General features: G+C 44.9%; 1 protein-coding gene across 2 annotated transcripts in view; it reads right to left on the reverse strand.

The window, feature by feature from the left end:
• rps6ka1 (ribosomal protein S6 kinase a, polypeptide 1) overlaps positions 1-21,642 on the reverse strand; it is a 50,641-nt gene extending 28,999 nt beyond the window's left edge. The window contains exons 1-2 of one of the 2 annotated variants that reach the window (XM_037071424.1): positions 20,894-21,642; positions 13,065-13,109 (exon numbers count right to left, since the gene is read on the reverse strand). In XM_037071424.1, coding sequence (XP_036927319.1) covers positions 13,065-13,109; positions 20,894-20,956 — 108 coding nt within the window. In that variant the 5' untranslated portion in view covers positions 20,957-21,642. The remainder of the gene's footprint in view (positions 1-13,064; positions 13,110-20,893) is intronic. The other variant, XM_037071426.1, reaches the window with a different exon arrangement.
• Positions 21,643-22,888: the final 1,246 nt, after the last annotated feature.

Here is a 22,888-nt window from a genome sequence, read left to right on the forward strand (position 1 = left end):
GACCAACAAACAGGTAGAGGGGTGGAGGTGGAAGGGCTCCACCAATCATCTGTTAAGGCCAACCTCTTTAAGGTTCTTTACGTGCATGGTTATTCTGACTGATCTAATAGCAGGATAATCTTTACATTTTAAATTGTTTGAATTGATTGTTTGAATAATTGCAGCCCTCAAAGAAAACTGGCGCAAATCAGGTTAAATCAGGGTGTGTTGGCACCGATTTATGCCGAACTGTTGGCACTGGGCACTTGAACAGCTTTACAATGGGAGTTGAATGTTGCACCATGCGAGCAGGGTTTTATTGACTGTGTAGGCATATTCATGATTGAATACACACTTGCAAAGTTTTATACATCCTGCTCTGCGTGTTTCCTCACACTCAACAGTCTGGGACTGCAGGGATGCAATACTTGTATGTTACCTACGCATTTCTAAAGATCCCTCTATACCCCTTGATCTCAAGCTAAAATTGAGATATTCAGACTGCTCAACAAGAGGGGACTTTAATCTCCAAATCTAATTTTACAGAAGCGTAATCCTCCCACACTTCATCAAGATAACAGACCATTTGTATAGTCTGAAAATATGCTGAAGTATGAACAGATTTTGCGCTCCCGCCCTGCCTGCAGCAGGTCTCTGCAGGCACACCCATGCGTGTATCTTTTATTAACTCTCTGCTCATTACTGTGATAGTTAACTAGCAACTAATCACACACCCAGGAAATGAAAGGAAGCGCGTGGCTATGAAAGGCAATAATCTGTCTGTTACCGAGGGAGGAAAGGGAGCCAAAGACAGTGGGTTGTAGAGCGTTAAGCTGAGTCAACTCCGAGTCCGGCGCATGATACCGCTCAACACTCATCTCAGAAGCTTGTTAGCAGTCTGAGTCATGTTTGAGCATGGAGACAGGAGACTGGAACACATCTAGGGGGTGAGAACGGGGATGAACAGCACAACAGAAACAAACATTATTACATTAGAGTCAGACGGACAAATCCTGCGCACTATCTGGGTCTTTACTACATCTGGGTCCCATTGCATGTATATGTGTGGCTGTAGGCTGCCTCCAAGGTGCCCTGTCACAAAGTGTAATCCAAGACAATGCTGTCAAACTATTGAATGTCATAATGACAGAGCTGTCAGAAATACATGTTAAAAAAAAACACAAAACAAACCCACTCGGTCACACCCTGTTCACTATTCTTACTGTGGAGCCACTTCTGTGACAGGCACAAGCAATGTCACCTCCGAGTCTGTGCCACGATGCTGACATCAGCAACTGCCCCTGTTAAAGGAACAGCTCAGCCCAAAAAAATGAATATTCAGTCATCGTCTTCTCATCCTCAGGGTGATGGGGAATCACTGCAGTAGGTGCACAAACCCGACCACTTGTTGAGGGTGTAAATAACACGTTTCAAATCAATCTGTTATTATTAGTTTTTTTATTGGGGTCTTTTAAGTGGATAATGACCGAATTTTGACATTGGGGTGAGCTGTTCATTTAAAATAAAAGTCTGCCTACTGCTGCACCTTGTCACATTGTTTGGGGGGGGTTGAATGTACATTTGTGCACACAACACACGGGCAGGAACGCTCACAGAACAGATTCACACAGCTCACCGCCAGACATAAACAAATCCGGACAGCTGCAACATTTTAGTTCAGGCCCGAACATGTCACACATGCACGTAGAGACACACCACCACAGACACACACAGACACACAAACACACACAGCATGTGCACTGACAAGACCATAATACATTAAGTGCATGTTAGGCTACATCCTGAAGCCCAAAGTGATATAATCAGTCACAGAAAGCTCTATTCTCTTCACCTCCAGCCCCTCTCCCTGGTTCATAACCCCTCCCTCTAACCCTGCAGTGGAATGTGAAGTGTTTAGCTCCGTCGAGCTCCAGGGCGGGTCCAAATCTTGTTAATACAGGCCGCTCTGCTCACTGGGGATCGCAGCCAAGCAGATGCCGGGATTATGCATTACTACTCCTCTGGCAAGGTTTTACACTCGGCTGCGAGATGGTGATTGGGTTTTCGAAGAAACGATTGACACTTTCCAGCTCTGAAAAGGTTGAAAACAGAGCATGCAGCCGGAGGTAAAGCTCGACAGCCATCTTCTGTCCTGAGCATCATTCTTTCCATAAAGGTTTATTGCATTTACTTAACCTTTAATAAGCATGGGAAGGCCCACTGGGCATGCATTGCCCTTTTACAGCAATATCCTGTTGCACAGTCATCAAGTTATGCACAATCATCCTTCGGAGCTGCCTTGTGCAGACATGAATCTTTTACTGCCGATCACATATTGGACAAGTGGAATGCCTGCAGGATGAGCTGCTTGCTCATAGTTGTTTCAAAAGTTTGAGGAAGCAGGAGAAAAAAAAGTTAATCGAAAAAGAGATGTCAATATAGCAAAGGAAAGGGAGTGAAGCAAAATATTCTAAATCTGGGTTCAAATCTAGATATTTTAAAGTAAACTGATCCAGGATCATAGGTCTGAATGATCTGGCATATTTGCAGATAATTCCTGGCATTCATTGGACCTTGGCAAACGGGAGCAGCAGATGGTTGAGGAGTAGTACCATATTCAGATAGTGTACGGGTATTTAGTAAACAAGACGGCTGATGCACATGTCCCATGTTGCAATCTCCAGCTATCTGGCTCACCAAATGCAGAGAATTGTTGCGAAACAACATCCCAGTGCAAATATGAACGTCAGTAGGAGCTCGGGGCCAAAATCACACAGCCCTCTCCTGCAAAACCGTCTGATGCACATGCCCAGTTTCTTCACATAAATCCTACCATTAGTCAGCAGAACCCAAAAGGGGCACGCAAGAAGAGTGACTGAAAATGATAGGAGGCATCTCATCAAGAGGTAAAATGCAAACAGCCCCTGCAGGAAGGCGAGCCAAGAGAAAAGGAGGCAACTAAAGTATAGAGAGAATAATAGAGGAACAGAAAATAATGCAGAAAAGAAATTATTCTGGTTATCTTTCTCTCCCTCCGTCTGTCCACCCTCAGGGCCTTTGACTAGAGCTCAGTGAATTTACCAGATTGAAAGCCCTCAAAGGGGCAATGCTCGCACTTTTACCCACGAAAGAAAGTGCTTCCCATCACAGGCAGACAGAGAGGAATGATGGGCGCAGACAAACAGAAGGAAAAAACCCTGCATTAAGATACTTCCCCCGATGAATTCAGAAATATGTTTATTGGCTTTCTGGCTGAGAGTAAGACGAGAAGGTCGACGCTACTCCCATATCTTTCCGGTAAATGTGAAGCTACAGCCTGCAGTAAGCTTAGCTAAGCATAAAGGGAGAACAACAAGCACGGTTCTGTGTCCACTTCCAATTTATTTCGCTAAGCTAAGCTAAGCTAAGCTAAGAAGCCTGGTTTGGTCTATAGCTATCACAATCTGCCTACCAGTACCTCTAACGTCTGTCACTCGCTAATTAACACGTCATTTATCATTTAAAAGACCAATTGTGGTTTTAGTGAACAGGCTAGCTGTGTGACCCCATTTCATATTAGCTAAACTAAATTAAGCTTGCAAGCCTGGTTCTGTCCATAGCTAACACAATCTGTAATGCACTTTTACATTCACTTTTAAATCCATCACTCACTAATTTACATGCTGTTTTTTTTTTTTTCATTTGAAAAAAAACAAAAAAACAAAACAGGTTGTTGTTTTACTGGGCAGGATAGCTACTTGGCCCCTATCTGTAGGCCAAGCTTAACTCAACTAGGCTAAGCATCCGCTGGTTTAAGAGCGGTATCAGTTTTCACACCCAACTCTCTGCAAGAAGGCAGATAAACACAAAGCCAACACTTTATCTTTATCTGCCATCATCTGGTGGAAAATAAGTGGCTGGTGTAGTTTTGGGTGCGTTTTTAAAACCTCTGCACTAAAATGACAGTTGTAAACCTCTGTGTGAATTAATGAATGGGTCACCTGTCATAAAATGGAAGAAAGCCAGACTTTCTTATTGATGCCTACTATAATATAAAATATAGAACCCATTGTGCAACGGCTGATGACAGTGAGGAGGATGTAAAAGATGATGAGGCAGCGTTTTGACTTTACGGGCGGTCGTGTTTGTGCTCAGCACTTGGAATGACAACTGAAGAACGCTGCCTTCCCTTCTCCTTTGTTGCCTCCAGTTATTCGCCTCTCCTCCTCGGCTTTCTCTCCACATCACTTCGTCCTCAACCTCTCCAACAGCCTCTTAGCGTCTTAATTAGTGTCACCGGCGGTAACTTAGCAGCCGCAAACTATTCTCCTCACACTCACACAGAACCGAAACGAGTTTTAGGAACTGGATGTTCTTGCAGAGGGTTCCCCGAGCAGAGACGTGCGTGGTTACTTCCTCGCAAACGTGTCCTCCAAAAGCATCATCTCCGAGTCCAGCTTAAAATAAGGACACGTGCCCAAATGACCGTGAAGCACAGAAAACCCCGTCCACAAAAAGGTTCAGAACACACAACAGATCGCACAACAGTATGTTATCCAGACCGTCCTCGGCATATAATCTTAACTCCACCCAGGATTTTCAAGATTACACACAGACGGATAACAATAGAAGAGCAGAGGAGAGGAGGGGCATGTAGTGTATTTAGTGAGTGTGTATGTGTATGTGTGTGTGTGTGTGTGTTGGGGAGGTAAAGCCATATAAATCAAGAGTGAGGTCAGGTTTGCGAGAGAAAGTGAGATCGGTTGCCATGCCTACAACATGCATGTGCACACAGAGAGGCTTATGGTTACACAAACACACGCCTGCGAGGCTACGTAGCCTTGACTTTCCCCATTTCCTGACTCGCTGGCCCCGCAGCGCTCTACTGTAGCCTAGAGGTCAAAAAGCTCATCGTGTGAAGCTGTGATCCCTGCCTGCACTTACCCCACCGGTAAATATTTAATCAGTCCTGGAAAAGCTCAACACCGAGGCCGCACCGAGCCCCTTAACACACAAACACACGAGAAATGTGCACCGCATATGAGAGGCCTGCGGTTCTTGATCCGAGGATAAGCCAGAGGTACACTGGATCACAACGAAGGGCTACATGAGTGTGCGTATGTGTGCATCTGCTCCACACATGTCCTTCCCAAGAGACCCCAGAGAGTGTGTGAGATGCTTAGTTATTCTGCCACTTCCTCCTTCTTGGTTTCCTGCATGCTGAGTCTTTCTCCGGTCACACAGCTCTGAACTGTGACGGCGTTTCTCTCCACAGCCGACTGACTGACTGGGAGAGCTATGCGGGGGGGGGGCTGCAGTTTCCTTCTCCTCTCTGCTCTCCACTCCTGCAGTCCTCCTATAGCGCTCGCCCCTTCCCTCCATTCCCCTCTTTTTACAACTCCCTCGCCCACACGTCTCCCCACCGCTGCGCCCTCTCGTCACTTGGTCGGCGAAGCACAAAACTCCGATCGCCGCACACCTCGCTGCAGCGAAAAAAGCCATTATCTGCATTTTGGGATTGGAAGAAATGTCACCAACAGCGATGGGAAAGGCATCAACTCTTTATGCTTTCTGCCCCTCACGCTTGGCAAAGGGGGAGTTTTATACTAAAGACAACAGACACAAGAGAGACATGAGCACACACGTGCACAAACGTACACACACAAAAGAAACAAAACTGCTGCACAGATGTCCCTGCCAATAAAAATTGGTCTCCAGATGTAAGAAAAATATGTTTGTACGGTAACAGACCCCGACAACTGTCAAATCACTGTGTTTCAAAAATGATCATTCCCACTAATCATTAATCATATCCCAATTGCACATCAGTCAGCTATCATCTAGTTGCAGTGCGGCCCTAACTATAGGACTAATCTCAGCAGATTGCCTGATAATGAAACAAGGTACAATTCATTGAGTAGCTGCTCTTTTAGGGGAGTTGCTCCGGATTGTAGGACCTGTATCGTCGTTTGTGGTGGAGAGGGTGGTGCTCAGGACGGGTGCCAGGTTCTCCGACTGATGGTCTCTGGTTGACTTTTTGACCCTACTATGCTGTTTACATTAAGTATTCTATTAACGACAGTGTCTTGTCCCTGAATTTTGCTAATGATTGTGTTTTCAAGATAGCGCTTCTTCAGTTCCGTTTTAATTGTTTGCCATGTACGTATATGTGTAGGGGGGATGGGGTGGGAGGTATTGTTTTGAACTGCGTTCAGCACTTTGTGTTACTTCGCTGTATGAATAGTGCTACACAAATAGAATTTGATTGATTGATAGATATGGCAAACATATTTTGCCATCTTCCTCAGCAGCAGGAATTTGCCAAGCTTTCATGAAACTGTGGGTGTCCATTTGTCTGTAGCCCATCCAATGTAGACATCCAATCCATAAGACTTGTATATTGGTCCTTATACTTTACCCAATCATATGTCACATATGTCATACAGAATGCAAAGTTGATTAAAAACAAAAAAACAAACAATAGTTTGGAGTATTATAGGTTTTTAACTAATACAAATATTGATACGAGCAGTAAAATCCACTTCTAAACCATCCACGTGCTCACTTTGTTCCTAATTGTGATATTTTTGGCTGTAAAATGTTAAATTCCCTGTAAAATCCCCACACAGCCTTGTGCTTTTACCGAAAACATGACTACAGCACTACCGTCTTAATCCTCATACACAACCACGCTGAGCCAAAATGTCAACCTGACATTGCCACACCCAACCTCGCTCCATCCAGCGACATCCATTTCCCATGAATGCCTTGTTTTGGCCCTCCAACATTACGACCTTAATGAGGAACACTCTGATCCGACTCTGCATTTGACGTCTGCTTTGTGCTCCCCCCTCTTATATCTACAGCAACTGCGAAAAAAAAGCTGTGTCCTCCGCATGTGTCCACCATTTACAGGAACATTGAAAATCTGGAATTATCCAATTACACCCCGCTCACTTCTGCCGGGGTGGCTGTCAGCCGCTTTTGATGTGAAACCATGACAACCCCTCCCCCTCACATTACTGGGAGTAGTACAACTTCTTGAGGTCAGGGAATAATTTACCGGTGGACTGAAAGATGTAGAAGTAGAAAATCTATCAACCGTGCTTTAATAGAGCACAAAGCCTGAGAGGTTTGTCCTCACTGCTTTAATGGTGTTAAACAAATTCTAGCTTTAATTCAATATTTTCATGGAGACATCAACTGAGATTTATGATGCATGATTGGGTAAAGTATGAAAAGTAAAAATATCTTTTAAATCTTTACTGCGGCCCATCAGGCACCTTTAGAAGTGGCTGCCAACTTTTGGATCGGCATATCTAAAAAAAAAAAAATCTTTCTTCCTCATTCAGACTGTTACTTGAGTGTGAGTGTATCCTGTAGTATGGATTTGCATTTGTTCAGAAAAAAAAAAAAAAAAAAAAAAAAGGTAATGGGGTCCACAAATGTCCCTGTACCAAGCAGGATTTTATCATCATGTTGACCAAATTCTGATGACAGTCAGTGGGTGGTTTGCTTATGTTCCCAGGCCGTTGTCAATCAAATCGGATCAGAGCACACCCACACACTCTTGATGAAGCAAATTAGTTCATGAGGATGTTTTTTTTTTTTCTTCCTTTTCCCGAAAATGTGACTTATTGCTTGTTTATTTAGTCATGAATAAATGTGTTTTCAATCGTGTTCCTGTTAAAAAGAAAAAGAAAGAAAACGGTCATTGCATCACTGAATCTTGCTTTGGTGCCAGACACTGGTGTCAGCTGTATTGGAGTCTATAGAGAAACACTCTTGACACCCAAGTTATCTCTATTTCAGTAAAGATCAAGAATGACTACCCCTTGTATTTTTGGTTCTGTTTTCTGATTTGTCGCTCACAGGTACGATTCCACTTGTGACAAGTGACTCAGCTTTGCAAACACGGCACAACACAATTGGCCTGAACAATTTCAACAGGCTGAATAAATTACCTCCCAGCCAGCCTCATCAGACCTGTAGCTCGCCGCATCGCCAGATCTGACGTGACTGGCAATGGAAGAAGCGCTTGTAAAACGCTTCTTTGTTTTTGAAGATGCGGTGAACAATGCTGCCAGGACAGCCTGCTGTACATCTCTGCCTCCTCAAAAGTGTTTTTAGCTGGTCTCTTTCCTTTTATCAGCTCTCTGGATGCTAATGATGCGCCTCCTAGAAACAAGCCAGCTTGTTTAATCGCTGATGGAGATACGATATGATGTGTTAGGCCATTAATTTTTTCAATCTCTTTTTAGAAGTCAATGGCTGGATACTTTGCTTCCAAATTTGGTCAAGTTCATCCGTCTCGTAATCAGTGCTACTTTCACGTCGTGGGTTATTCTGGGATGCTAATGACCGGTGATTGTTTGGGCTTCTGTTTGTCCATATCTAAACATCCTACTCTCACCAGTTCTGGTGGAGAAAATCAATGGCTCACTCTCAATGGCCATGGCGGACCTTTCTATTATTTTCTCAAATAACCAAGCATGTAAGCAACCGATGGTCTAAAAAAGGAAACAGGAAATAATGAAAATCTCCAGAGTCCAACGTGATGTCTTTAAATATCTTGCCTTGTTCAACCCAGAGAGTAAAAGCCAAAAACATTTGATTTGCAGTTATATTTAGCAGCAAAGCAGCAAATCTTATACTGGAGAAGCTGAGACCAGATCATTGTTGCAGTTTTTGCCAGAGAAATGTTTAATACTGCTGCAAATAAGCGCCAACAGCAGCAATCAGATCCTACGGTATCATTACAAATGGTCAGATTCGTGTCGGCTGATTCGTGTCTTCATGTGAGGTCACTTTCTATTGCCTGCTGGGATAATAATTTTCACTTCCCCTTTGACAGTCCCGTGGTAGACAGCTGATGTCGCACCACTTATGACCTCCCCCCCCCCCCCCCATCTTTCTATAGCACTTAAGGCCTGAAAACTGAAGCTGCGGTATCTTTTTACTTCAACTTTTTGGACGAATCTCTCTCCCCGGCATCCTCAAGGGCGCAGAGGCTGATGTGATTTGTTGCTAGAAATGGGCCAATTTCTACACTCGTGTGGGAGCAGATCATTGTCAGCCTGGCTTATTGCCAGGGAGTAAAATCGCCGGGTAATATCATCCCCCTGTGACGAGACACAATCAGATGAGTAGCCTCTTAGGTGCCTGTGCTCCGCTGTCTGATCAGCCCATCAATGCACCTCACCAGAGGCCATTTGTTGCTAACGGCTCCTGTAACGTCACACCAGTTTCTTACTTTTAGACTGCATGGAGTTCAGAGTTTTTGTCTTTCAACTTCTTACACTGATATTTCCGCAAGTCTGTTAATTGTATTGAGTATTGAATTTATCCAGGAAAGATCAGGAAAGAGTCTCTGGTTCTGGCTTCTAAAAACATCAGCTTCTTTTGTTTCAGCTACTCATTTGTTTCATCAAATGAAATATCTTTGGGTTGGGGTCAAAACAAGCAGTTCAAAGAAAAACACAACAGCCTCTCTGAACCTGCCTGTGATCCCTCAGAATGAAGCAATATCTCCCTGCGAGGTTGCAAACCCTTCATCAAAAGGTTGCATGCTTATTATCATTAGTTCTGAGGAGTTCAATCAAAGAGTTGCTTTTTCATCCGAATCATTTTTTTATGAGCCTCAAGAGGTCGAGCTATGAAGTAATTACACGAGGAAGAAGCAATGATTTTTAGTGCGTCAGAGCTGAGTTTGTTCTTATTTCATACCATTGCAGTCGGCTCATGATCACTGCGGCTAAATGCGGCTCTCTGTTGCAGGAAGAACCAGAATTAATGAATTAGCCAAAGGAAAAATCAATCACAAGACTTAAAAGGCCCGATGCATTGGATTGATTAGTTTTCATTAGTTTGTAATCACATGAAAAAAAACACTTTAGAATGCACTCTCCACAGAGGGAGGAGGTCCTCGTCCATGGACCTCTATGCTCTACGGTAGCCCTTGATGGACAAAATAAAAAGTGGGTGTAGAAGGGGGGGGGGGGGCTTACCAGGTTGTTCTCTTGCCTTCACCCACCTTATTTATCGAAGTGTACCACAAGTCTGTCCTACAGTGATGTTGAGGTATTTGGTCAAAAGAAATATTGGGATATTTGTCTATAGTCTCAGTATTTAAGTGTTTTTGAGGAGATTTCTAAATATCAAGATACTGTTTATATGGTGTATCACAGTTGAGCCTGAAGATATCGCATTATTTCAAAGCCATGTTGCCCAGGCCTAAGGGAGGGTGAGACGATTTTAACCAGATGTCTCCGCATCCCACATGCTGCAGCTTCAATTAAAAAAAATAGGCCATCTATTGATAAGGAAAATAAGCGGCAGCCGTATACTCAACACTAATGAGGTTGACGTCTACCCTGTTCCATTCTATATTTATGTGTCCTAAAACCGATGCCAAAAACTGAAGGGGGGGGGGGGGGAAAGGAAGAAAAAAAAAAAACGAGTCATGAGGTGAAAACCCTGCAAACGGCAGCCTGCCAGGGAGCCTCGCCTGCTGCAGTCACCTTTACTATCAGGTTAATGGCTCTGAAAAAGCACAGGAGGGACAAGAGCAGCTCTACTGGCCGAGTAGCACGCTCTCGTGTATGCGGCTGATTTTTTTTTTTTTTTTACACCACATGAAGAGTCAGCAGACAGAAGACGGCTCATTAGTGCCGTGGATGTCTTTCTCTAGGGGTGGAGGACCGACTTCACCTCACCGCCTCCACACACGGACACATAAACACACTCTACACACACACACACCTTTATTCTAAGGACATTCACTTCACTGTTTTAAAGCCCCATTTCAAGTTTTTAACATTGGCTCAGCCACCAAGGGCAGCCACTCTCTCCCTCCCTCCCATCGTTACTCTACCCCCCTCCCCCATGCCCCCCTCATTCGGTCTGCTGGAGCCAGGTAACTCCCATGGCTAGAGTAGATAACAGCAGCCATTATCAGATTCCCAGCCTTTAAGCGGCAGCTAAGCATCGATCGCCGGTTTTCAACCGCGCTGCCAGCGTGGTTGAAAACCGGCGAGGTCTACCCCCGTCTAGGGCAACCGTGCTCTGGTGCCTCGGCGTGACAAAATCGCTGATAAAATTATCAATATCCACTCCGGGGATCCATCATCATAAAACGCCATCTCGCTTCGTCTCACCCTTCTCTTTCGAGAAACAGGAGCTACCAGTCCTGTAGACTCGCTGGCAGAACATCCAGTGGCCCGTTTGGAGGACGTCCTAATTAACAAGATTACATAAATGATCAGATTACGGAAAATACTCCCCAATCAATTAGCACGACATGTCATGCACATAATGACGGTACAAGTCAGGCAGGAGCGATAATTAAATATCATCGACTTTTAGCGGAGTCATATTGTGGTGATATGATTAGGGATGTACCATTCTGAGCCAGTGCTGACCTTGTTATGCGGCTCGGGTATCTGCCATGATGTGACCAATCCAGTTTCTTTTTCAGTGTCAGTACAGAAGTGGGTGGTTGTTACTGGCTGCATTCACTCCCTCAGGACAGGCTACTAACTCTGACTTTAGTGACACCACTATGTTGCCTCGGGAAAAGTATTTGGGGAAACTGCAGTGTTTAAAGGGACAGTTCACTCCAAAACCACAACATATTTTTCCTCTCACCTGTAGTGCCCTTTATCTCTATCTGGATGGTTTGGGTTTACGCTGGCAAGTTTTGGAGATATCTGCCTTTTTTTTAAAAAAAAAACTATGGATTGTTGTTGAGCGGTTTCATGTAGGTTTTTTCTGTACCACTGCTGTAAGGGAGCAGGCATCTGATCATGGACCAGAGGCAAGCTAACCAACCTTACAGCTCAGCAGAGGAGGACTGCATTCATTTTGACATCCTGGGCTGTCAGGAGCAAGAGCCTCTCATCCATGAATAGATACGTACGTGCTTCTTATGCATATATGTGTTGTCATGGCTGCTGGGTACTGGTACTTCTGTACAAAGAAAGTAGCTTCGAGCTCCACAGCCCGAGTGCCATCTAATTCCATTATATTTGAAGGAAGGAGGAAGACATGTCAATCAATCATGACAATCAATATCTCCGAAACTCAGCAAACTCACAACAAACAGAAGGGGAAATATGTATGTTCGACTTTTTGGGGTAAAGTTGTTGAAATCTGTATTGACCAAGATAATAATTATGAAAAAGTTAAGAAAAAATACAATATATGATTGATGTTCTTGTGTCGGTATCATGTAAATATTTATTCTTGGGCAGTATGGTTGGGATTAAGGGACCCCTTCAAACATTAATGGCTTTGACAGTGTGCTTCTTCCTTCGACTGAAACCCTTCTTTCTCATCCAGCGCACTCAGCTGTCCCTCAGTCACAGCGCATTGTTCTGAACTGAAAGAAAAGACGACCTGCTCTTCAAACTCTATCTCCCTGGAGAGTGGGGACAGAACACAAGGCGGGGGAAATAGAAGAGAAGGAACATTTCCTTGTTCTCTGCTACATGGCCAGAGAGTGATCATCTACAGGAAAGAGAAACGTGATCGCGTTTCATAGTCGGACAATAAAGCGCAGGGGCCAGCCAGGAGGCAGGAAAGAGCTGACCACATGGTTCTCACAGAGCGATTTTTTGTATGTGCAAGCTTGTGTGTGTTTGCCCGGGTATGACGTGTTTGCATGTGGACAGGACACACGAGGACATGCAGTGTGGGGGAAATACTACGGCCCTATTATATCGACCCAGACACATCAGTGTACACAGTCACTGGGGCAGGCGGCTCAATCAGCCGCATGCAGACAGCATTCAACACATTAAACTCCAGCCTGCTAATGCCCTCTGAGGGCTGTCAGTGCAATTGCTAAGTGAATAAATCGACGCACAGTCACACATCTGTGCAGACATTTCCACGGAAATGAAGATTCACACAAGAATTTTGCCCTTTGGATGGAATTTGGCCTTCTGCCGCTGGCAATAATAGAAAAGCACAAACAAAAGAATTCTGTGCGAGAGTTGTGTCCAAGTCTCCGCTCTAATTTACTGGATGATGTGTCACATTTGTGCGCGTCTGTGTGAGTGTGTGTGTGTGTGTGTGTGTGTGTGCGTTCCAGGGATGACATGTACCTTGACAGCAGGCGTGACTCCATCCTCAGTGGTGCTCTGCCCGTTCTGTCAAGAGAGCAGATATGAGAAACAGTCAGTGTGTGTGTGTGTGTTTGACAGTGCACATTTTATATATGTGTGTGCCTGTGCAAAGAAGGGAGACACAGAAAGAGAGGGAGAGAGTGAACATTTGCAAGACTGCGTGGGCGGCAGCAGTCCATTGTATCCACCAGCACTTTACCGCTCGGCTAGCAAACCTAATAATCTTAGGTTGACACACAAATACACATCCGTCATCAGTTCCCCAGTAGGTAAGTCTCTTGAAAAAGGGTAATGATTGTTATTTGTAAGACAATGGCTCTCCTGAAACTCTACATGTTGTTGCAGCAGAAGCGGGTTGCTAACTTACAGTACATACAGTAAGATTTCAGTCAGATTAGGTGATTACATGTGTCTCATTTTGCAGCACACAAGACTGATGGGCATGAGGACAGATGAGGAACCTGTGATATCATTATTTAAAAGCAGGGGTCCAAATGATGTCAAGACAGATTAGGATCTTGTTATTGTCCATGTCTACACAAGACTACAGAGGCCAGACAGACACTGGAGGAAAAAAAAACAAAACAAAACACAATACGAGGAAGATGGGATGTCTAGCTGACTCGTGGGAGGAACACAGAACTTCACGCTTTGAGACTTTTTCGCTTTTTCCTCTAGTCCTGAGACCATTAAACCTGTGGGTTTGCATATGTGAAGAAACAGTTTTCTAACTCTGATTAGGTCCAGAAAATCAGACCTGTATCCATCCAAACCACATATTAGAAGCGAAACATAGTTCTTGGTCAAGTGTGTAAAATTCTAACCTCTATCGATCATATTTGTTACTGTGTTCATACATTACCAGACATGTTTAGCTGAGTTAAGTTAGACATTTTGCAGTGTTTGGGTCCTATTATGCTTTGTCATTTTTCCCCCTTTCCTTCACTGTGTTATTGTGCATTTAAAAAGGTCTTGGAATTTAAAAAGGTTAAAGTCGGCACCAACAGAAGCTCCTCTCTCCCACGGAAAACACTGCTCCTGAAACACCCGTCAGTAGTCCCGCCTTTAATTCTTTTGACTCTGTGATACGCCATGTCTCCCATTTGCATAATTGACTGGCAGCTAATTTTGCAGGTGAGAATTGATTCAGAACAGCTGCTCTGTTGTTGCTAGTGGTGCTGGCTCAGGCGTGTGTGAGCTGGCCAATCAGAGCAGACTGGGTGTTCAGGAGGTGGGCCTTAAAGAGACAGGAGTTAAAACTGAACATTTCAGACAGAGGGGGAATACAGAGCTACAGCACCGAATCAAGCAGCATACAGCTTCAACAAATGCGAGATCCTACACTTCCCATAATGCAACTTAGGCCAGAAACATGGTTGACGCAAGCCACGCAAAACAAGTTTGACGCGCCGCTGCATTCAATGCGTCACCTGAGAATTGTAACAAAACTCGAGCATTGCAGTCTGTGGGCACTAAAGCATGAAACGACAAGAGAAAGCCGACCCCTCGTGTTTGGGTTCACTTCCACTCACAGCTACTGCGGCTTACCAGTTTGACAAAGCCCTAGCTGAACATGTCCGTGTGCATCAGCATATTCATGCCACTTCGTCACCTCTTCCCTTCTCGTCTTGTCTAGTTCTTCTCCTCTTCCTTCAGCACACATTCCTAAATGAACACAATGTCTGTTTACTTCTGCAGTCATGGAAACACTCCGACTGGCTCTGCATCGGCTTTTTGAGGACTGACGTTTGTTACCTCTACCTGTGCGTAGGAGCGCACGTCGAGTATGTCCTAGCCTAATAGGTCAGACCCTCCATTTTCTCGTAAATGTCTTTCACCCCCCCCTTTTTGTAAAGCAGACTTGCTGCAACTTCCTGAGACTTGACAAAGCTCCTCCAGAGCCACAGAGGACATTATACAACTGTGTTCACAGGCAGACTACATCCTGCGACAAGTCCAATGACCTTTAAATGGACAGAGTCTTTCAATAATGTAGTGTACCTCTGAAACGTATAAAAATAGATCATAGGAGGTAACTGACCCTTTCCACTAATCAAACAAAAACACTCCTGAGTACGGACTACTTGAGTTCATTTATTCCAGCCAAGTGCGTGAACACCCTACATAACAAATTGCCCCCCTCCCTTTTCCGCTTTTTCTTTGTTTTTCCATTACAAAGGGGGCGACCCTGAGGTTGTGCGCTTCCTCCATGCCCTCTTTCTTCGCTTTTCCTCTTCCTTTGGACGGCACAAAATAAGACAGGCAGTCCAGACAATGACAAGCTCTGGCCTTCACAGTCGAACAGCACTGCTGGGGCTCATGTACACTGAAAGAAAACAGGACCTTCTGAGGAGAAAGTACACACAAACTGTAAATCTAATTTGCCGTCACGGTAATACCTCACAATACACACCACTATGTGTCGAGATTGGAGTGCGTTTGGCGGCTGAACGCGCTTCCTTCCTTTTTTCTGCTTTGAGTTTCATTCCAGCAACAACCGACGGCGATAAATTGGATGAGCCGCGGCGATTTTTACAGACCGACAGTTCATCTGGTTGGACTTTAATCACGATCTCGAGGGAGCCAATTTAATTTAGCCAAACTATGCCAGTCATAAAAGCTGCAAGAGCGGTAATGCGAGGTGACACAGGAGAAATGGAAACAATTAAGCGGCCAAGTGCAGCTCGGAGTCGAGCGCAGATGTGTTTCAGGAGTGGTGATTTAAAGAAAACCGAGAGGAAGTGCGGTGTGTGTTGTTGTGAGGGTGGAAGGGGGGGCTCGTTCACTTTCAGGAACACAAAGTGAAATCTTCCCATCTAGCTCACGTTCTGGCTCTCTTCCTTCCGTTCATTCCCTCTTCCATCGGTGAGGTAAGCGCGGCTGGCTCCGGTTGTGCCGGTGTGCTGAGGACCCGCGTGTGAATGCGTCTGTCTTGAGTTTGTGTGGTCAGCAATGCCTTCTCCCCGTCGTTGCCTCCCAACACATTTCAACCTCATTAGCTCCGCATGGCTGATCCGAGTGGCCCAGTTAATGGCGCCTCCCCTCCCCTGGGCCATATAAATACACTCAAAGTTGAATACATTACCAAATAAACGTGACTTCCAAAACAATGTAAAGCAGTGTGTGAACGCAGGAGAATTTTTTTTTTTTTTTTTTTTTTTACAGGCCACATGCAAGCTGTAAATGCATTTACACGCCACCTACAGAGTGAGCCAGACAGCAGAACTTTTAATTTCTCACAGGACTCCTATATGATTAGACAAAGTAAAGGATGTCAGAGCACCGATGCTGCGAGCACTTGATAGATAAATCTGTGTTTTAATTGGGTGATTAGACCAAGCGCTGCCCTGTAACCAGGCAACAAGGAAATACAATAACCATTCTTTTGTCTCTGCCTGTAATCCTATCCAACTAAACTTCTTGTTATCTCACTTGCCGGTGAGTATTGACAGCGGGTCACATTACTAATGTCCTCTTCTGGTCACTGCCAGAAAATGGACAAAAGCCCTTTTCTATTAGTTTTTTTTTTTTTTTTTGTGCATGTGCATGTGCTGAAAGGCCTCTACTGCACGCCGACAAACATAAAATTGAATCTCCGCACAGGTGAGACTGTGAGGGGACAATATACAGTTCTCACAGATTCACTTGGAAGCCTTCGTGTTAAAGAGGAACGAGGAGTCACTTTCTCAGGGAAGGTTTTTGTGTTATCACATGCCCAGGTGTTCCGTGGGACACACCCAGATTAGCCGCAGCCAGGCCCTACGTGCATGCACACACACACACACACACACACACACACACACACACACACACACACACACACACACATACACACACAGAGAAGGAGCAGAGCACGAATGTGAGCTGAACTCCAGCACACTCGAAAAGGTGACCGAGTGCACACTGCCGACCGCGCCTGGCCAACAAACATGGCACACATTCCGTCTATTAACCCTCCTTTCTCCTATGCACGGCCCCTATTACGCAACAACTGAAAAAAAGAAAAAATGTAAGCCTCTCCCTCTCTCTGTCCAAACTCCAGGCCGGTACGATCCTGCTCTTTAAGACCTGGTTTTTGTGCAGTCCTGCCATAGAAACACATTTGTACTCTCTTAGTTTGCTCTGTCTTACCACTTTCAGATCCATCTGAAAGAATTCAATTCATGTTCTGGTATATGAATATGGTGTAAAAAGAACATTTCTGAAGCTTTACAGCAAAGCAGTGTTGCAGCATTGTCCGAAACAGCTGAAGTAGATGAGGACTCGCTCTAAAAGTTAAAAAAAAAAAAAAAAAAAAACTACCGGAAAACACAAAACAAAACATAACATGGCTTCGGGGGGATTACTGAGTTAAAGTCAAAAGGGCTTGAAGGAATGCGGCTCCATGAACCTTGCGATAACTCAACACTGGCAGAAGCATGACTCAGATCTTTTTTGAGGACCTTCACTGAGCTATTAAAGCCGGTGGCCGATGCAGGTGGTGGTGACTCAACTGGGACAGGATGGGGACCATTTGCTCAAGTGCCTTTATCAGAGATTATTCACCGACGAGAAGTTAATTCATAACAGATGCGGTTTGGTGATGAATAAAATAGCTCAATCAAAACGAATATTTTCTTTCGAATAGCTCTGTTTGCATATTTCTTGTCCTCACTTGCGTCAAGCACAAAAGGCCTTTAATCTGATTTCCATTCAAAAACACCTTCAACGCACAACACAAGCGCTCGCACAATGAGCGACGGGGGAAACAGACTTGTTATCAGCTGCCATAACACCGCGCATCACTCCTCGACAACGATACAAAGCATCCTTTATTTTCAAAAAAAAAAAAAATCAACCGAGGAGTGCGTCTCTCTGTCTGTCCCATCTGGTCCAGAACTCCCGCTACACTGTCCCCCGTTTGACTCTCCCAACATGTTCACTGCTGGCACGGGCCCTCTCGTCTCAACCACTCTGTCCGCTCGATCAATCTGAGCCCTCAAGCCTCTCTCTCTCACTCTCTGCCATCAGGAACCAAAGTGTGCAGCTGGCTGGTAGGCTGGTGACAGAGATAAATGGCACAAGTCCCACTGTGAGTTGCAGTGACTGGTGTGATCAAATCAATCACGGATACTGGATTTGCGACGCGAGAGCACATATAATGTACATGGAGTTACTATCTATACACTTATGCTTTATTTTAAATTTCTTTTTTAGCCACGTCTGACAGATTTGCTTGTCAGGAAGTTGTGAGCAGCACACACAGCAAAGGAACGGGCATTTTCGCAGTATTAAACTTAGCACTCTTCACAGGTTCCGCACCACCATCTGTTCAGCTGTGATATGCTCGTCAGCCAACTCATGTGCTGCAGAATACTGTAAATAGTGGAGTCTGCAGGACGAAGGCAGCGTCGTTTCTAAACCTGAACTAGGTTGTTCATTCATAGTAAAGCACTACGATCACTAACTGCCTACAATTAAGTGAAACAACAGCATCTGCAAAGTCAATGATAGTCCACTTCTTTGAAGGGTAACTCCACTGATCTTTATCTGATCAGTCGGCCTCTTTGATGTCAAGTTGCTTTGTGGGTAATGTGGGCACCACGTTTTGAAAGGCAGTCCACTGGTCTAGCCTGACACTCCGACAGTTTAAGAAGGTGCACGGTGAGGGAGGTCTCTTTTAATGATGCCAAGTGTGCACAGAGAGATCAATACAGAAATGCAAATATGAATGCAAGAATATGTACAGATTTTGGCAAAAAAAAAGTCAAAATTAAATTACTGAAATTATCAATAGAATGTCAGGAGATAATAGTTCAGACTTTATGATGATTATGTATTCTGTTACAAAGATACCTGCTGAAGTTAGCATGCTAACCATTTAGCCCTGGCTTGTCCCAGCCCTGAGCTCATGTGCCACCGTCATGAACATCCACTCTTCCCCGGAGCTCAAGCTCCCTGTTTGGGCCGCTAGCTGTCTGGCTAACTGAGCTCACTAGCTATGAAGCAGCTCCAGCAGTTAGCAGTCAGCCTGTTAATATGACGTCCCTGATTTGTTTTGAGAAAATAAAAAAAAAATAATCAGCAATCCATTCGCATTCTTCTTCCTTTTCAAAAACCTGGTGCCTACATTACCCACAATGCAACTTAGCCACTAAGTGCCATAGCTGGAGACAATTCATCAGATTACATGTCAAAACCCATTACCAAGTTCATCTGGGGAATTCATGTTCTGGGAATAACCGCAATCAATTTTCACTGAATTCTTTGCTTTTTCTTAGTGTCGCGTCCATTAAAACTTCCTCTCCCATCAAACAAGAGCGGTTGTGCAAGCTGAGGGACAGAAAAATGAGCCTTGTTTATAACAAACACAATGGTCCCGCAAAGCTGTATGAGGAAAGCGTTCAACACTGTGCACACGGCTATTTATCGGCGAGATCAGACGCGCTTCACCTGCAAATTAATTGTCTGGCTAATTCAAAAGATGGCAGGTCTCATGGCTGCCTGCATGCCTGATGTGGCACAGGTTGCTTCCACACAGCTAGTGCCTGCTCATCGCGAGCACAATGTGATAGCTGCTTATTCACTAAGCAACCAGTCTGTTCAAGAGGCGATTGAAGGGTTTATGAATAATGAGGCCACATCGGAAAAACACACACACAAAAAAAAGGGCCCCACATCTCTCTCTACAGGAGAATATATCCCATCTTCACAATGTCCTACTCTACCTGCTGAAGTAATCAGACACTTCTGACACGGCAGGTTTGTTTGAGTAAAACATGTGCAGGTGCCAGCATGTTTAAACTGTAGATCACAGACGAAGTAGGACTAATTCTGTCACCTGCATTGCAAAACTCCAACTTAAAAAAAAGGTTGTGCATAATTAGATTTACCACTTGTGTCATATCGTTTGTCAGTTCAATGCTTCCGTATAAGCCTGGAGGCGTTTGTCCCCGCCACTTTCTGTGTGAACAGACTTCAAATACAGAAGGAAAAACCATTCCACAGGTGAGAACAGCGACTGACAGTCACCATGAGCCTGTACTCATCTCCCCTGTCACTCTCAGCTTTGGAATGGAATTGCTCAGGAGAGCTGCAGGAGAAATATGAGAAAGTGGGGTATTTTTCTGACAGAGAGCTTGGGAAAAAGCTCATAAACGTATAGGTGAGTCTCGGGATTGCTCGATAAAGTTGACTTTGGGCGGCAAAGCAGCATTATGACGAAGTGCTGTGGTGCTGCGGACATGTCCTTCTCTATGATCTTGTTCTCCAGCTGTAAGAGAACATGCTTATTTGTCACAAATGTCACATTATCATCATTCGAAACTTTTTTTTTCCCCCCAGTGAAAACGGGATCTGGGATGCACAAATCATCATTGGATCGAATCGTGCAGCCGTAGTAGGATACTAATGAAACATCAGCCAGCCACAGCCAGTATCACTTGTGTGATATTCTCTAGAGATAAAAACAAAAGGCATGGACAGCCTGTTCATCACATTTTCACTCACCCTCATTAAAAGTGCACACACTTCATTTAAAACACAGGACATACATCATGAATTATTTATTAAGTGTGCTCACTCCCCCAGCTGTGTGTATCAGACATTCAATCTTTTTTTTTCTTTTTAATTAATGCAGCACCAACTCTTAATCACTTTTTCCCCACAAAGTGGTGACTGCTCAACACCTTCTGCTGAGCGTGCACACCTTGATCGCCATTTTTTTTTTTTTTTTTTTTTTTCAAAACTTCATCCACTTGACTCCAAAACTGGGGCCAACCAATGCGTGCACAGCACCCTCCAATGTATACATGTTCACCTCCCATTACCTCCGTTTCGAGCTGCACTAGTTCCATCGTGGGCCATGGCTCCGCGATCTGCGCCAGAGGCATTTTCTCGCAGGATTCTCACTTCCCTCCTCAGATTTTCTTGGGTCGCCTCGGATGTCGTGTCGGTGCCGCCGCCGCCGCCGCTCCTGTCAAGCGCAGAAAAAAAAGCTCCTTCGCTCAGGTCCGAAGTCCAGGTAGATTTTCTTTTTTACGATCGGCGCTTATTCGCTCGGAGGAGAAGACGCGCTCGCATGGGGGGGAGGAGGAGGACAGGGGACGCTGCAAGAGCTTTACAAACAATTGTAATCCCTTGATTAGACTTCGGCGTCGTTCAGTCACTTTGTTTGCGCGTTTGTTTGAAGTGATAGTCCCAGCGGGAGACGCCAAAACGCGGACCTCCTCCGTCCTTCTTCCAGGTGTTTACGCGCGCCGGAACACTCGGGATTCGGCTTTGACAAGAGAACGGTGCCCCCCCCAAAAAAGCAGCGCGATCCTTTAACAGGGCAGCGCAGGAGTCTAGATGCCAACCTAAAAGGGGGATCAGACAGAGTCCCCGGCTGTCTTCGCAATCGACGCCGTATCGGATCTTCCTTCCTCCGTCTGTGCCCGCGGGTTTCTCTCTCTCCAACACAAGACTTGGCTGCGTCCGCCTGCTTCCCCCGAACACGGTGTGTGTGCGATGCGCGCAGAGGACCTCAGTGTGGCTCCTGTAGTACGAGAGAGAGCGAGCGCGCTCCGACTCGAGCTATTATTGGCAGACTCCAACAGGATTCCAGCCCCATTTCTTTTCTCTTTTTTTTTTTCTTTTTTTTTTTTGTTCCGCCCAGGTCCGATTGCGCCATCATCCGGCGGAGAGAAGCACTGCAAATACGTAATGCAGACTGGCAAGGCTGCTATTCCTGAACGGCCCTGCTTTTTTTTTCTCTCTCTCTCTCTCTCTCTCAGTGTTTTGATGCAGCAGGTGCAGCATCCAGTCGGTCAGTTGATAAAAATGGTGACTGTAAAATCATGTAACACAGTCTCAGGGTGATGCAGAGTCTGATCCGCGGTGTCTGTAACGACACTGATTTTCACAAACTGCTGAAACACACACACACACACACACACACACACACACACACACACACACACACACACACACACACACACACACAAACCTTGTGTGCTGATATATTTGTGGTGCACGCTCCCTTTAGGGCCACGCCACCACTTCCTCCCGCTCTAGAAACAACACACACTGTTGCAAGAAATCACATAACACAGATTACACAATAAGCACAATGTAAAGAATAGAAAGGAAGCAGAAATGTTTGGGGTCGTGACCAGCTGCTTTTTTTTTTTTTTTTTTTAGGACTCTGACGTGCACCGCTCCCTTTTCATTGACAGCGGCTCTTGTAATCTTCAGTGATATAATAATACACCCCTTTTCCACTCCCTCAACACTTCTCGGCTTCATTCACTGCCTGAGTGGATCTCGCTGTTGGGTGGTTACTATTGGCAACTGGAGAGCATTAAAAAAAAAAAAAACGGTCTCGCAGTGGACGGATCAGATCAATTTTTTTTTTTACTCGAATTGAGATGAAGGCGGCATTTCATGGGAACAAACAAAAAAAAAAAGAAAGAAAAAAAGAAATGAGGGATTTATTGGAAAGATAAATGGAGCCCCGGGCATGTGGTGGATGTCTTTGTGATGCATGCGTTGTCTACAGTGAACATGCACACATGTCGTTACTGCTGCTTTGATAAGGCCTATTACTGGTGCACCAACCTGCATTCATCATGCTGAGCTTCGTGACAGGTTACACAAACAGACCCGCAACATTTCTGACTCGTGCATCCCGACACATCTTTGTTTCCAAGCGGTTGACTGACAGTCTGAAGGCGTACCTCGGCCTCAGAACCCTGTCCATGCATCTTGTTGGTGATCTGCCAGCATCTCTGTGCATGGGACATGCTTACATCACTTTTTTTTTCAAGCTGTGCAAATAGACACAA

The sequence above is a fragment of the Acanthopagrus latus genome, chromosome 16 (genome assembly GCF_904848185.1).
Source record: "Acanthopagrus latus isolate v.2019 chromosome 16, fAcaLat1.1, whole genome shotgun sequence".
Lineage (NCBI taxonomy): Eukaryota > Metazoa > Chordata > Actinopteri > Spariformes > Sparidae > Acanthopagrus > Acanthopagrus latus.